This window comes from Tauraco erythrolophus, chromosome 13, assembly GCF_009769465.1.
Source record: "Tauraco erythrolophus isolate bTauEry1 chromosome 13, bTauEry1.pri, whole genome shotgun sequence".
Lineage (NCBI taxonomy): Eukaryota > Metazoa > Chordata > Aves > Musophagiformes > Musophagidae > Tauraco > Tauraco erythrolophus.
In genome coordinates this window covers 15,578,523-15,595,481 of record NC_141477.1, presented here as the reverse complement: position 1 = coordinate 15,595,481, position 16,959 = coordinate 15,578,523, and the positions used below count along the sequence as shown (strand labels likewise).

The 16,959-nt window shown below is 39.7% G+C and overlaps 2 protein-coding genes across 9 annotated transcripts in view; both read right to left on the bottom strand.

Annotated features, from left to right (window-relative positions):
* MTMR1 (myotubularin related protein 1) overlaps nucleotides 1–12,332 on the bottom strand; it is a 39,310-nt gene extending 26,978 nt beyond the window's left edge. The window contains exons 1-9 of one of the 6 annotated variants that reach the window (XM_086619529.1): nucleotides 12,205–12,332; nucleotides 9,299–9,404; nucleotides 6,583–6,606; nucleotides 4,329–4,382; nucleotides 2,888–2,963; nucleotides 1,907–2,001; nucleotides 1,586–1,693; nucleotides 1,079–1,180; nucleotides 284–367 (exon numbers count right to left, since the gene is read on the bottom strand). In XM_086619529.1, coding sequence (XP_086475655.1) covers nucleotides 284–367; nucleotides 1,079–1,180; nucleotides 1,586–1,693; nucleotides 1,907–2,001; nucleotides 2,888–2,963; nucleotides 4,329–4,382; nucleotides 6,583–6,606; nucleotides 9,299–9,404; nucleotides 12,205–12,332 — 777 coding nt within the window. Of the gene's footprint in view, nucleotides 1–283; nucleotides 368–1,078; nucleotides 1,181–1,585; nucleotides 1,694–1,906; nucleotides 2,002–2,887; nucleotides 2,964–4,287; nucleotides 5,042–6,582; nucleotides 6,607–9,298; nucleotides 9,405–12,204 lie in introns of those variants that run through there. The other 5 variants (XM_086619528.1, XM_086619531.1, XM_086619530.1 and 2 more) reach the window with 5 other exon arrangements.
* Nucleotides 12,333–12,720: 388 nt separating this feature from the next.
* MTM1 (myotubularin 1) overlaps nucleotides 12,721–16,959 on the bottom strand; it is a 48,943-nt gene continuing 44,704 nt past the window's right edge. For 2 of the 3 annotated variants that reach the window (XM_086619534.1, XM_086619536.1), the window contains one exon: nucleotides 12,721–15,747. In XM_086619534.1, the coding sequence (XP_086475660.1) occupies nucleotides 15,580–15,747 (168 nt within the window). In that variant the 3' untranslated portion in view covers nucleotides 12,721–15,579. The remainder of the gene's footprint in view (nucleotides 15,748–16,959) is intronic. The other variant, XM_086619535.1, reaches the window with a different exon arrangement.

Below are 16,959 nucleotides of genomic sequence, written 5' to 3'. Positions count from 1 at the left end.
TATAAAGCCAACATTTTCTAGAAACAGCACTTGGAAAATGTGGGTTTAAGAATGCACGTTAAGATAGACCAATTTGCTCAAGTACTCAGCACCTGTTGTGTCCATCGACTTTAGCAGGCACTCAACACTCTCAAAGTCAGGTCACTTGCATTTTATTATCTAAATATGAGATCTAGACAGTCTCTGTATGTAGCTAGAGCTGAAAATTTCTTTAATATCTTTTTCTTGTTTAAATTGCTCTGGGAGAGATGGAGAAAAAAATAATACACCAAAATTAACTTACCTGCCTCTTATATTCTGCCATTGGATCATACACTTTCCAGCCATTAACAGCAAACTTTTCTTTATAGCTGAATGCAAAGAGAGGCTAGAGACAAAAAAGCAAAGGCATAAATTACTGTCTGATGGGTTGCATGCACAATAAGCTCCAAAACAGTGAACCTTCTAACATTTCAAATGTAACGCTTCTAAAACTTTAACAGCAGACATAAAACCTTCAGTCAAGACTGGACAACACTGTGCTAGAAAGAAAATGAAAGACAGTTTCCTCTTTCAAGTACATGCTATGTAATTAACAAAATCAAGATATGAAACAGTCAGAGAGAGTTCAAGTTACTTGCCTGTGATCATACAACACATCAATGGCAAAGCCGGGATGAGGAAACTGGTCTTTTGTGTCCCAACCAGTTCCTCACCCATACAAGCAAATGAAATAGCGTTCTACAGCTGACAGTAAGACTCATTGTACCTATTTGTTGGTTTAGACAGAACTTCTAGACTGAATTATCTACTGCAGAAAATAAGAGTCAATACATAAATATTTGTAATCAGTAACATTTGGCAAATCTGGATCTCAAGGGTTATGTACAAAGTAAGTAACTTCACCAATGGCAGGACACAGCATAATATGTTACAAATTAATGCAAAAAGGAAACGGGGTCAGAGTAGCTTGTCTGCTCTGTAACAGATTTTACAAAGCAACATTTCGGTGTCTGTTATACAGCCCTTTTATTTCCCCACCCACCCCTTCCAAAAAGCGGAGAGCCAACAACGGCGCTCTCTGCACCTCGAGACTTACCAGCCCGTTAGAAACAGGAAATGCGCGTGTTACGAGGTTTTCAAAAATCTCCAATCTGTTCTGCTCTTCCTGTTTATAGGCCAGCCGCAAATTTCTCATATCCTGTCAAAAATAAGTTACGCTATTTTACTCCATGATAAATTAAAAAAAAAAAAAGCAGTTGTAAGAAATTCAGTTGAAGGAAGGCATGTGCGTAGCACTGAGTCACTGACATCATCTAACCCACATTAGAACGGAGTTCTGTAAGCGTTTACATCAAATGTCTAGCATCATCATTAGAGTTGCTAGATATCACAAAAATAGCCAGAATTCACTCTTGAGACAAAAGGCAGAAGTGTTTAAGACTGCAAGTATCATAAGAGGAATTGAAATGTATTATCTAAATGAAGCAGGGTTGAAATACAGGGAACTGATAGACAGAAAAACAGCACATGTGCACGCAGATTCCTCTTACAGAAAAATGAAATGAAAGTACTTTAATATGAATAAATCTCTACCATGCCATACCTTGCAAACTATTTCTATACCACAGGAGTTGTCTCCGTGGCTCTGTACTCCAATTTTTTCAACTCTACTTATGACTCCAAGGGGAACATCAACAACAAAAGGCGGATCCTGAAATTTGTATATAAAACAAATTAATTTTGTTACATTAGGAGGAACACAAACTAATGTTATTGTATGTTTCATTACAGTCAATTGTAATTGCTGTTGAACAGACTGCTGTGGAACATCACACTTCACTTGCAGCCTATCTGTCAGGTTCTGAAATTCACTGCAGCAACATTCCTACCTGAAACAATACGCAGACAGATCGCCAGGTCTTACCCTTTCCACGCTTTTGATATACATTCTGAAGTCCGTCACTGTTAGCGTACCACTGACTGCTCCCATAAATGGACAGATATACATAACATCTTTAGCTGGAAAACAGACCAATTAAAGCTTTGTTTCATTATCACAGACGTTTGTTCCACAAAAATCTACTTCCATTTAAAAACAGCAAGATTTTCACAGTTCCATAAATTCTGATGCTCGAAAGCCTGCTGTTCAGACCCTGTCAGGGCGGAGGGAGCTGTCTTTATCTCAACAACGGAAACAATCACATTCCTCAGGCCCACTGCTGCTCAGCAACTACTGAGCAGCTGGGGCTGGGCTCAGCGGGCATGGCTGCCGTGAGGGCAGGCAGGTGAGGATGCACCCTCCGGTGTTCCTGGCTGCAGGCAGCTCTGCCCCCTGCCCTGGGTGTAAAGCACCCACGCTCACCCCAGACAGGGAGCATCCAAACGGGCAACCACGGATGTGTACGCAACCGACCTCCACGAAATGGAGTTATACACCTCTGTCTTCATTTTCACTCTTATTGGCAAGAGCTGGTATTCTTTTCTAGCCAAGGACTGTACTGCTAATGCAGAGCTTGCTGTCACAGGCCTGAGTGAAATAAATCTCATTAAGAACTGCAAACTAAATTTTCCTTAACTCCATCTTCTTTGCTATCACAGTTTTGAAGCTTTTGAATCTACGAGGTATCCTTGGCATCCCCAAGCAGAAACACAACTCATACACCTATCTGGAACAAACTAAACCTTGAAAAAAAATTATTTGTCTATATGGAGTAAGTCATCCTCTGGAACTGGTTTCTCCTTCCTACATGTGGATTTAAAAGACAAAGAAAAGAAATCCACATCAAATCAGCTAATCTAAAGCGGCCTTAAAACAACAAAAATCAAAAGGAAATAATATTCTGTTTTTAAATAAACTAACTAGTGATTTAACAGTATTCAGTGTAGTACTCAATATTATGCTTACCAATAACTTTGATTGATTCTCCAGGAAAAAGTGGAGCCTCTTCCATCTGTGCTAGTTTGTTTCCATCCCGCAGTGCCTGGCAGAAATCCAAAACCATGAGTAAATCTCACTTTCCATCTGTACTACATCGATACATTTTGATGCAAAATGCTTTTACTACCAGATTACTGGAACACAAGAAGTGTATCTTTTTTTACAAGGCACAACTGCATTAAACAGTACCGTGGTGTAAAAAAAACCCCACAAACACGGTATTATAAATATTACACAGGCATACATGTTAGTAACATATTAGTAGTAAAGCATTTAAGCAACAATTAGTTTCACACACTAGCTACACATAGCATACAAAAATATGAACAGTAAGATCAGTCCAAATTTGTAATTAATAACTTGTTAGTCTTTTGCTAAATGCAGGTATGATTTGGGGTATTTTATCTACTTGAGAACATTTTACAGCTCATATTATCTTTCTTCTATTCTTACTGTTGTTTATTTAATATTTGAGTATTTTCATATGAGAGAATTATACGGCAGAAGCTTTACTTATTTAACATTTTAACTTTGAATTTTTGATAGCAAGAAGTCAGAGGTACCCCACAATGCTCTATTTCAATCAACACCCTGCTGAGGGTGCCACAGGGTATGGAAGAGGTCCATTACAGGAATTTTGGATCCAGAAGGTCAGATTAAGAATGAAGTAATAATGAAATATAGAAGAACAATTAGCAATTTTAAAATAAGGGCTAGTTCCACAAATTTTCATTTAGGTAAATGGCTTCATTCCTGAATGACACAAGATTGATCCTCTGAGTCCTTTGTAGGCGGCTAAGATTTACAACGTACTAAAGATTTTAATTAAGAATAAAAGGGTTTGCCAGACTTTTAAGGACCATGTGAGAAAGTGATCTCTCTCAGGTCAACACGATGAGATATTAAGGTTTTGATTTTTTACATCCTGAAGTGACAATAAATATAATGGGCGATGTTACAGTAAACAAATAACTCTTCCCCTGTATTACAGCTCTGATCCACATACAAATAATTGGTAGGATCTTTCTGCCTCCAAACAAACTTCCCCAAGCCCTCACTAATAAATAATTTCTAAGGATATTTAAATCGATCTCTGGCTTTAGATTTTCTTGGAAACTAACAGAACTCTATATTCAGCACCCAATCACAAAAGATGGGATATGTAGAGAATTAGACAATACTTACAGCCTCAGAAGGATGGATGCCAGACAGGGGCTTACGTGCACTATTACATTTTAGACTACATGACATTACATGAAAACCCTTTCTAGCACTTCATCAGTTAACACACTAAGTGCTTTCTACAGATTCTCTTGCATGAGAAACACAAGATTTGTAGGTACTGTACAAGTACTAACATACAGTACCTTGCTACACAGTTAAGGAATGAAAGATGAGTAAAACTTGCCACCTGATCAGGTTCTGCTTCAGAATGATAGCCATTGTGTCCATCCTGCATCTCCTGCATTGCATGAGGCAGCAGTAGGGCAAGAGAGAAGCAATGGGAAAAAACATGCAGACAACAGGTGAAAGGACAGAATCTTTTCTTTCTTGTTTCCCTTTTTTTTTTTTCTTTCCTTAAAAAGACAGCATACATTTTAACTCCAGTTTAGCTGTTCAAATTTTTTCACTCCTGGCACAAACTATTTTCCACAGAAAGAAATCCAAGCTATTAGCACTATCCTTTTAATGTTATTTGGCACAACACAAAATGAAAAATTTAATCCCTTTTTCACAAAAGAGTCAGTGCTGGTAGATAAGAACATAAAAGTACGTACTGTCTTTTTAAGACAAATAACCTCACAGTGAAGAAAATGAATTCAAAGTATGCCACATGCTTATCAATAGAAGAAATTGAGTACAGCTTGCAATGGTAGCGTTAGGGGAAAACTCATGCAATCTTTCAAGGAAAAAATAGGTTGACATCAAATAGAAGTATCTAGACAATTTAAAAAGTGCTTTACTGTGGAAAACGTTTTAATTGAACATTCAGTTTTATGGTTTCACGTATTTTTCCAGCAACTTCTGTGTTGTTGCTGGAAACCTAGTCAGTAACTTTACAGAACCTGAAATTACTCCTCATAGCAAAATATGCAAACAATCCATATTTTATGTTAATTTGCATCATATTGGCAGCAAATTCTGCATATTAATTAAATCTCTCTAATAAACATAAGGTCCCTATGCACTCCAGAGAGAAGCACAAATGTCATAGGGTTGTACAAAGTAATTGTTTTAATACATTCAGCCAAACTGTTCTTCCACCTTCTTTCTTTATTACCTGGAGACAAGTTGTGTTCATGACAGTCTATTGTTCCCAGTTCACAGGCAAGGAACTTCTCACGTGACAGACTGTAACACCAGCCTCAGTCTAAATCTACAAATGTTTGATACAGTCAATTTTTCTTTTTATAGTATTCCTACAAAACCTTCAAAAAAGGAAAACTTAGAAGAAGGACTTCAGAAATCTTCAGATAATTTGAACTCAGAGTTTAAAAAGCTATAATTAATGAAAAAAACTTTTCAAATTATAAAAGAATTCCTAACATTTATGTATTGGTGGAATTCTGTTAAATAGAAATTACTTAAATTTCAGACTATAAAAACGTTGTTTCTGAAATTAAAGCAAACTATATATTGCAATCTCTGGAAGAAACCAGAAGGACAACCAGCAAATACACCAAAAGATTCTAAACAAACAAAAGAGAGAGAGAAGCACAGCAGATCATTCAAAGATCAAAGCCTTTAAAAAAAGCTATGAAAAACTGACCGATAATAATCAATTTTTGTTATTCAACCCAGACCAATTATTCCAAGAGCTATCTATTTAAAAAAAAAATAAAATAATCAATTTGTGGATTTGTATGAGTGGACTAAACACATCATTTTCAAATATGTCAACAACGGATGAGAAAAAGAAATCATTCAGACTTCATCTCTTGGTTTGAGACTGAACAAGAGGTCTTTGTTTGAATGAAACTGTTAGACAGATTTCATGAACAATGTCAGAACACTATCCAGATCATTTCCCACTCCATAAATGTTACTAAGAGAGAGGGACAAGTAAACAAGGCATGCCCTTTTTATATCTCCAATGAACAATGGGCAAGATCCAGTCTCAAAATTATCATTAAAAAGATGCAGGTCATTGCACCAGCGTCTGACTTCAAACCTAACTTCCAATCCTACTGCAGGGTGGGAACAATTAAGGTAAAACACGTACAAAGGCAAGCGTGAACTGGTACCTTATTCACATGGGATGGACAGGGACGTAACGCTTGTACCACTAACATTCTTTAGCACAGGTAACACATTAGAGCTGCCAATACAGGACTCTGCAGTTCGAAGCATGTAAGCCTCAGTTGCAAGCATCCATTTTGTCAAAATTAATGTAATAAAACCGAAGTTAGTACTGCACATTCATAACAATTTAAAAATACTGTTGTCTCACACGACGACTTTTATTGCTCACCAAAACATTGTAATGTATACAAAGCATTTCTATGGCAAAGAAGCTGTTGCACTGCATAGCAAAATGGTCTGACTGGTTCGTAAAAAACATTAATGAAGTAAAGAAGAACGCTTGACACACCAAGATCTCACACGGCACAAAAGACAAACAGGCAGGAGGCTGTTTTACTGCTAGCCAAAGGTAATCTTACCCGTACAACAGGCCTCCTGTATACCTGTTAGTTAAAATATAAAATGTTATCCAACAAAACAGAGATTTGATCTGTCAAAGATACTATATCTTACTTCTTCAGATTTTCAGAAGAGCTCTACTTCCAAACATTTTAATTACAGTCAGGTTTTGAAAGAACAAAACAAAACTATGCACATCTAGTAGCTCTCATTTGCAGAATTGTTTTGGTCTAAAAACAATCTAGCCACTTCATTTTAGTGATGTAACAAATGCCAAGCTCTTTTGAAACATTCATTCCTAATCACTCTTTTATCCAGCTACAATGTGCTATTGTGAAAAGAGAAGAAAGAGCCTGGTAATCCTCCTAGGTGGAAGACAATAAGCCTGCAATAACAGCCATGAAGCATAACCACCACATCTTTTAGATTCAAATGGCAAAACAAGGACAGCAACTACTCTTCCCAACTTATTTCTGAGGTGCACATCTTTAGCTACTATAATCTAAGCAGTTTCCATTTACATGAACCCCTCATTCAGGAACACTGTTCAGGTAGAGAGTATGTCAGAGAAGACACACACAGCAGAGTTCAAACTCAGAGTGAGATCATGTTGCTGTAGGGCTTAGCAAGCAAGAGCTCGCTCAGCGCTCTCCAATTCTGACCATTTCATTTGCAGCCCCTTTGCTTCCCTTTGATTCCCCCCTCCCCTAAATTACATTCTAGTACGGAAAGTTACACAGAGTAACATGAGTGACACCATTAGATATGAGAATTGATATATTTACTTGTTTTTGCAAACATATTGATTGGAACATTAAAAAAAAAAGGATGAAAGAAAGAATAAAGCAGTGAGTTCCTGGTAAACCCAGCAGAAAGCAACAGTCTGACCAGTTCCAGAGGCAAACACACACACCTGGCCCTACCTGAAGTTTCTGAGTTGTTGTAAGACAGTCTCTAAATGCAGCAACTCAATGTAACCAAAGGTAATGAAGACCCAGAAAATGGATCGGTGTGCATCAAAAGAGAAAGATGTCTCAAAGGAAAACTGAGACATAAATGGGCATTATCTTTTTCCATGTGAATTCCATACTAATAATGAATAAACCCAGCCTGTTAGTGGTACCAACTAAGCAACTAATTCATCACAGCACTAAACTTCTGCAGAAGCTAAGTGCAAAGGAAATCCTCTCTTAAAGCACAGACATCACTTCACAAGCTACTGGTCCTGGATGTAACTAAAGATATGCTAGGATAAAAAATTCCATGATGTTATACACAAATATGGCATTTCAAATCACAGCAGTGCAATGATTCCAAATACAATTTATACAAAAAAAAATCTGAATACCACAGGCTTAAATTTTTTTCTTTCATTTCTAAGAAACAGAGAATGAAGTGGAATTTTAATTAGGCCTTAAAAGACTTATTCCTGTTAAATAATATCCAAGACGAGTTTGGTATAGAGAAGGAGGTTGTTTAGAATTAAAAAGCACTCTCTATTCCAGAGGAACCTGTTCTAACTCAGAGATAAACTGAACACCAAGCTGACACACTTGGATTTACTAAAATGAAGTCCTTGATCTACAGGGCAAACACAACTTCGACAGCTGTAACGCGAGGTCTCCCACAATGTTTTATCAAAGATGTTAGCCTTGACCTAAGTAAGCATTTGCAATTCAGCTGCCACAGCATGGAAGAGCTACACTGTTTTATGAGTACAAGCTGCTGACTGTGTCGTTAGTGTGAAACTCTGTGAGGTGAATTTTTAAGTAGACTATAATCAAAAACATTTTGTGGTTTCATCTTCAGGCTTGGGCTGAAGATCTGAGCTGCTGTCACAGAATCTAAAATATGCTGTTTCTGGACAACAAATTTATAGAGCATATATTAGAAAATAATTTAAAATCTAGTTAAAACCAAAAAAGATAAAATCTTCATTTGGACATTTTGCATGAAGACCATGAAATGGTTTCAAACCTAGGAAGGAACGGACCTAGATAGCAGCAGTCTGGGTTTCTTAAAGGGACGTGAAACACAGGTGACTTTTGTCAACTTGTAAGAGAAGGAAATCTGCGTATGCTCCACTCTTGACACGTCAGTTGGCTGGTCACACATGGGAAACGGCAAACGAGCATGAAAGAACACGGCTAAAAAAGCGTAATGGAACCTATCAGGTAAACCACACTGTGCAATCACTACCTTAGTGGCAAAAATCTTGCTGGGAGGGAATCAAAAATGTTTTTTTTTTTTTATTTGATGTTAAATTCTCTGTCTTTGGCGAAATCTCATGAAAAAAAGATAGTCATTTACATTCTTTGCATGGTAACAGAGACGTGCATTCATTTTTTGTGAAATCTGGAGAGCTCAATTCTGTACTCCAAATGACGCACACTAGAAACAATTTCAATCCCTAACTATTAATCTACTTTTTAAATTTTTAATGGAGTAATCAAAAGAAAAGACACCCACTTTTGGCATTTTATTCAAAACATTGACTTTTCATTTTCCTTTCACCTCTCTCTCTTGTTCTGTAGATTTCAATGCCACTATTCTAAGTATGGAGGAAAACACAAAGTAGATTCAAAAGACTCCTACGGGTAATGAGACGTTCCCAGTTCTGAAACATTCAGTGATCACTTAAGTACTTACCACCTGATAATCAAGGTAGCAAGGACTTTCCTGATTATTATTACTCTTTTATCTTCAACAAATCAATGCATTCCTCAAGTCACTTACCCTGTAGTCCCTGGACACACCTTCTGATGGGACAGATCCTGAAATCTGACTAGAAATGGTTGCAGCTATCAGCTGTTTACACCATTCCACATGGGATCCAGTCGGGCTACAAAAACAGAGTATTTCAAATTATTTAGCAGCAATTCAAAATGTATGTTGAGAATAGCATAGCAACCGAGCACATTCAGAAAATAAGACCATAAATGATCACTAACACCATAAAAATGAGCTTGCTTCGTGGGCAGAATGCAACTGTTTCACTGATCGAATTAGGGAAATAATTTTACTAGATCTTATCAGAGATGTAAAGCTGTCGGTAGGTTTAGATCAAGTTTAGGGTGCTAGGAACTTACAAAAATGCTCATTTCCCTATCCAGTGTAATTTTTTTCATCATTCACACATTTTTTCTTAAAGTCATCCATGGAATGAAGTTGGTCAAGTAACAGGAAACTCCTTACACTTTCCTTATTACTATTCCTGATTATTCAGTAAGCCCTTAAAATTGAATTACTTTATGTCAGTATTAAAAAATTTGAACTATGCTAGTGTTGTATTCTATACTAATATTAAATGTAGAAAATACATGTTTTCTACACTGTAACTTCTATTTAGCCGTATTTTTTTTCCTATTCATAATATCATCTCTGAATAATCTTCAGGACAGGCCTTCCCACACCACAGCAAGGAATTCTGCAGCGTAGGATGTTTATAAAAACCCTAAAGACAAAGTATTTGAACTGCAGAATTGCAGTAAATCCCAGACGATGCGTTTTGAGAACAGTTGCCTGAACTAGTGCTGCTTACAAATAACGTGGTATTGAGCGAGAAGCAATTACACAGTTTGCTGCCAGCCACTTCGAAGTGCTCCAAAACATGCCAGTGTCTGAGGAGAAACTGGGAATGCCAGAGAGAACTGTTCCCTGTGTGCCACAGAAGCCTCAGCTGACGCTTCAAGTTAACTGCCATTTCTTCAAATAGCTTAGTTGGGCTCTTCTACAGATTTAATGCTTATTCGGAAGTCAAACACAGAAAGAAAAATTTAATTCATTTTTAGAATTCATTCACAAACTAGCTTTGGATTCTGTGAGCATCCCATGACATTGAAGTGAATAATTACACACGGTACCCAGCACCCACCAGGTGCACCACAACTTGGAGTTAAGAGGTGGGATAATGGTGTCAGATGACCAATTACTACTTAACTAGAGGTTTTTTCTTGCATTAACTCTGCTAGGATAGGCAGATATAAGGTGAAGATGCACACAACAACTTCACACCTGAAATGAAAGCTCTTTCAGAACTTTTCTGCTAAACTTTAGTAGCTTTCACCCCACCTGCAAAGTTCTACACAGTACTAGATAATGAAACATTGTTATGCAACTGAATCGCATCTATGATATTCCTGCTTGAACAACGAAGATAACTCTCAGCTTAGCGCTGAACTCGAGTCCAGATTCACTTCAAGACATAATTCACTTCACTTTTGCAAAAAAGCGCACGAGCTAAACCCTACAGTAACCCTCTTCTGATCTCATTTATTTCTCCTTCTCTCACATCTCTTCATTTCAAGTGCATCTCTTCAGGGTTTGCCTAAGTTTGATTCCAAATAAGCATTTACTTGTTAATTAACAAAAGAATTTATTTTTCTATGGCTTATCTTCACTGGGAATCACTACATCAACAAAGCTAATGCCAGCAGAAAAACGAAAGTGAAAGGCAGGTCCATCTCCTGAGATCAGCGTCTCAGGATGTCTCAGTGTACCACAGGATGATGATCACACCGGTGTGACTTATCACCATCTGTCAAGCGGGACACACACCAGTGCACGTCTTTTCGTTCTGTCTCATCTGAGGTTATGCACATTAGCGTAGCCTGGTACAACCACACTGGCAAATGACAAACGGACATTGCAACTTTTCCAAGGTAGGACAAGATCAGGAGAAAAAAGCAGGACGAAAATTAAGATAAGAAAGTGCGTTAATAAGGAATACAAAGATGTAAGTTTTGGTGATAGAAAATGGACATTTGATTTCCACTTTCACTAGAACGATTTGAAACTCCAGGCTTCTCCTAACAGAAAAGAGAGAGAATACGGAGACTGGAACCTGGCACTGATTTTTAAATACTGTCTTTTTTCTTTATTTGTCATCTGGGTGAAATTTCCCTTAGTTTCTACTCCTTGTTCAAGGATTTTAAAGCTCAGCTCCGAAGCCTGCCTCCAGCTGGAGAATTCTAACGGAAGGAATCGCTCTGCCAGCGGCTGCCGAACGAGACACGGTAACAGCGGGCGCCCCCGGCCCCGGCGGAACCCGCGGACCGCGGCCAGCCCCGTTCTGCCGCCGGGACACACACACCGACTGACACACCGACCCATCGCGGGGGGGTCACAGCGCCGGTTTGGGACAGTCACACCTCTGCGGGTAAAAAAAAAAAAAACAAACACAAAAACTCGGGAATAAAGACTTAAAACCTGAGAAAGGTCCCACTTGAGTTTGCGAAGGTGAGAAGCTCCGCGCTGCCCAAAAAACCCCGGGCCGAACTGCTGCGGGCAGCCTCAGCCTCCGCGAAAACGGAGACGGGAATGACGAAAACCACACAACCGCACACAGGAAACTTTGACGACAGCCAGATCCGTCCCGAGGGAAATCTGCCGTTATCCTGCGCGGCTGCACCAAAACACCCCAGATTTAAGGTACGGGGGCTGGCGGCGCTCCGCGCCGCGCACCGCTTCCGCCTCTGTGCCGCTGTCGGGCCGGCGGCGGCGGGGCCGCCCCAGGGCCGGGGGTCCGCGCTTCGCGGGCTGAGGGGCGCCGGCCGCCGCCCGGCCCCGCGGGGAGGGCAGGCCGCGGTGCAGCGAGCGCGGGAAGCGGCGCCCCCTCTCCCCCCGCCCCCCGCTCCGCTCACCTGTCCAGCGTCTCCGTGCTGGCCTGCCGCGACCCCGCCCCGGCTGCAGCGGCACCCCCCGCCCGCCCGGCTCGCCGGCTCACGCCGCCGCCCTCCACCGCCGGCCCGGCGGCCGCCGCCCGCTCCATGTTTCCGGCCGCCGGCGGGATTCGCTGCGCCGCCAGGATGGCGGAGTCCCGCCCCTGCGCGGCGGCGGCGGCGGCCCCCCGGCCCGGCCCGGCCCGGCCCTGCCGCCTCAGCCCGGCCCGCGCGGGCCCCGGCGGCGGCCCAGAGCTGTCACCTGGCGGCGGCGCCGCTTACCCACAGGCCCCCGCGCCGCCGCGAGGGCGGGCAGCGGCCCCGCGCGGCGGGGGAAGGCGCGGCCGCCGCCGACCGCCTCCGCGGGGCCCGGCCCGCGGCGGGGGGAGCCGGTACCGGCGGCCTCAGGGCGCCATGAAAACGTCTGTCAGAGGCAACGGGTTTGAAACGGATTTTATTTTTCCTCCCTTCACAGACAGACGCGACCGATGGTGTCACGCTCCCCCCCCGCCCCACAGGCAAACACCCGGCTCCGGAGCAAATCCTGCGGCATCCAGCGAGGGCGGCCGGAACGTTACTGGGAGCAGCAAGGAGGAGGCGAGGAGAGTCCCGGTCGGAAATAAAAACCTGTTCTCTCAAGCATAACACAAAACGGTCACGGGGAGACAAAAACACACAGAAGGAGGTAGGGAGCACGCAGATGATGGCTGGGGCACACCCACACCGGTGAGGCGGCGTTCAACAAATAAACTTTCTAAATCAGCAGCTGAGGCCCAGCACAAAAAACACGTTATCTTCGCAGGTCCATGAAAGTAAGAGTACAGAAAGGAAAAAACAAAAACCATTCCGAGATGGACATTTCATACTGGGCACTTAGAGCTGCTGGTGTTGACAGCCCAGCCCTGCTTTTTTACGCCTCCTGGAAAGGGCACCCAATGCCGGAACGCTCTCCCCGCTTAAACGCAGCTCGCGTCTAAGGAGAACGGAGACAAGTTTTCTGTCAACACTGATCAGCTCGCATGCCTGTCTTCACCATAGCTTTGAAGTAGTATTTTCCAGAAAGTACTGGATTAAAAACACCTCTACATTTGCCTAATTTGCCACGTAAAAACAGAATTAAAACAAGTATCTCATCTGCTGACTGGAAAAAACTTCAAGCCCGCACAAAGCTATGTTAGAGAGCTTCAGAGACCAAAATTCGACTGAACCAGTAATATGAAGAATGGTACATATGTAATGAAGTAAGTGCAAAAAGATCCTTTCCATTATATTATACTTTCCCAAATGCAACAGGTTATTCACGTAGTGTTTACACAGTAAAAACAATCAGATTTTTTTAACTTCTCCAAACTGCTGAGATGTCACCAATACGTTCAACTCAAATACAGAAACTTTAAATATTCTAATAAAAATGGCTTTTTTTTTTATATAAACCACAAGTAAGTAGAAGGCAAATATACCAGAGTATGCATAGCTTTCAAAATGTGAAATATATCAGGAACAATTGAGTATCCTTCTTCATTTATCTGATGTAATACATCTTTTTTACCTTAACAAGTCAAGATTTTGGGACAATGTTGTTATTTTGGAAACACATACTGAAGAACATTGATGGGAGAATGAAATTTAGAGGACAAATAAGTCACATAAAATCATGTGTATTTAGAACACACATGCCGTATGCTCTGAGCTTCCCTGAAAAAAAATAGTGCAATTCAGTGTATATACTGAATTAAACCAGGAGGCGGTATACTTTTATTCCTTTGAAAAAATACTGTTCTAGAAATATTCAGATGTCCTCTAAACTTTGACTTATTTTATGGAACTATAGCTTTAAATTTAGTTTTCATATGCAAAATATTTACACTTTATTATAAACTTGCAGAATTTCTAATAAACTATATTATATATACTTACACAAAACTTTATATATAATCCTATTATATCTTGCAGATCAAAACTCACCACATGTACAATAATTTACAATGACAGAAGCCTCAAGCATCAAAAATATCTCCTTTAAAATAACAATATTAGATAGAGTCCTCTACAGATTCTGAATTGCAGTATTTCCTGGATTGCCTGCATTATCATTAAACTTTCGAGAATATGCAAAATTTTAATTAAATATCAAGTAGCAAGGTTTGTGCTGTCATAAGAAATGCTTGCAACTATTTAAAAAATACCTGAAAGGAACAAATTAAAGGTTTACAAGAAGCCTCTGAAATGAAGGCTTGGAACCAGAATTCACTGGAAGGTTCAATGTAAGAGCACACACTATATGCAGATCTTGTATACTGGAGTCCCTTAAATTCTTAAGAATAAATTCACTGAGCAGAAGTTAAATTAAACAGTAAGATATAAATGTACAAGTTTTCAACCATATTTATAACTGAAAATTTTTGCCTACTTTGGTATAAAAGCTCCTCTAAACAGGCACATTTACCTTTAGAAGACAAACAAAAGCTTTAATACTGTGGCTATTGCTGGATATTTAAGCAATGTCTCTCTGTGGGTCTGTTTTTAATTATATAAACCTTCTTTAGAACCATTTTATTCTACATTAATTCAATCAATATTGCCAACAGTGATAATTTGTAATATACTTTAGTGCTGAACAGTTAGCCAAAACAGGACTTCTCAGAATCCAGTACAATTGTCATTTGTTTAAAAAAAACCAATATAAATCAATTCACAATAAAAAAAATACATTTTTCTTTTATTTTGATGTCTACTGAGCTTTTTGAACTTTTTAATTAGAAGCATATCAGTGAAATTGCTTCCATAGTTTTAGAATTTTCCATTTTTATTGATTTTGAAAAAGGAAAATTTAGAATTCTCAGGTAACCAGAAAATTTCAACATTTCTCTCTGAAATCTTACAGTAGAATTTATTTTCATCTCATGAACTCCACAAACGTATTCCTAACAGGAATACACACAGACCTAATTTTACACAATGTGAATATTCCTATTGCCATTAATGTGTTTATTCATGACGTGTAAGGCTGAGCATAAATTTCCTTACAGGAACATGACCTACATTGTAATAAATTAAAGCATTCTTATGAAAACAATAAATCATTTCAATTTCAATTGTACCAGACTTTCCAAAATAACTCTTAAAGCCCTCCATAACTAGAAGTTGATTAATAATGTTCCCAGTCCACAAGTTCGGAAAGGCACGTAATTGAAGAGTTGGTTTTGTTTGTTTCGAAGTCATCCTCAAATGAAGACAGTCTAAAATAATTTGTGTTAGGACAGTCTAATGTAAGGCATTAAAATACTCCTCTTTATGCTATAGATCTATGTTAAGCACCGCTTGCTATTACAGTATAGAACGAAGCCAACACTTTCTTCAAAAATGTGTTTGCACTTGGGACATCATTTGTGAGGGAGATGCTGATGAGGCTGATGAATTGGATATCTTAGAATTATTTGTGATCTGTAGTTCTTCAAGTCTCCTTATATAATCGTCACGTAACGCAAGGAGCTCCATGTAACGCTGCTCCACTGGATTTGGCTGCTAGAAAGAGATCTGTATTAGTCTTATCACTTCAGTCCAACTCCTCCTACACAGTCAGGATGCTGTAGTATTTGTGTTTTCCTGGCACTACTCAACATCTGTAGTTTCCAATACATGTAACAAGTTGCAGCTGAACAGAAAAACTTATTCCTACAATGCAAGAGCCCTCTCCGTTCCACTTGTTCTCATCCAAAGAAAATCTTTACACAAAACAATTCTTCCTACCTCAATAAAATCAGCCAGCATTTCCAGGAGCATACAGATTTTATTTTCTTATTATCTAACATTGTGTGGAAGATAGGTGTGAATGCCTTGTCCAAAGCTTTCCTCCTCTTGACTTATTGAAAGGTTTAGATTCCAGAGATCAGATGTCTCTTCATCTTCCCTAGAAACAGTGTTTACCCAGACTGACTATTTTAGGTACACTGACCAGATTCACATGAAATCCATGTCTCTGAGATTAAATGATGAAATTTACTTTGGTTTTTAATAGTAAATTTTGTAAATAAACAAGTGAAATAAATGAAAAACTTTATTAGTGAATTCTGTAAGTAAACTTGAGTACGTTTAAAATCAACTGCCCTAGTTTTCAGGAGACAACTTACAGAAAGAGCATCCTAACTGTTTCCATTTTAAGCTTAGCTTCCTTCTTCAGACAAAGAAACAAATGGAAGAGAAGTATCACAAATGTCCAAGGCAGACACAGAGCCTAGAGTTACCTTCAGCTGTGTATCCCTGTCAAGAAGGTGCTGCTGTTTCACAGCTAACTGCCTGTAATTAAAAGCTATTAGCAGCACAGTTCCAGGAGCTCATATAAACACCTCACCAGTTCAAGAACAGGGGAACCAGCACTCGCAGGTGCACCATTCGCCAGGCACCCCAGATGAGGACAGCGAGGAATGGTGAAGCAACTATGGATCTATGACTGAATGCAGTTAATAAGATGATTAGAGATGGAGGGTTAATGATGTTGCTAGTGACAGACCAGACTCTTCATTAGACCGAAGTCTGATGCAGAAAATGCTTTAAGTAATGGCACTAAGAAAGGTCATTGGAAAACTAGTTCAGGCCACATGTCCACTATTCAACTGCTTAAGTCAAGATGAAGTGCATATTTTGTGTGCAGCAAAAAAATTTGTTGCATTTCGTGTATAAAAATGGTGAAAATGAGGGACCAGTAGCAGCAGCATAGAAGATTATCCCATGGGTTTG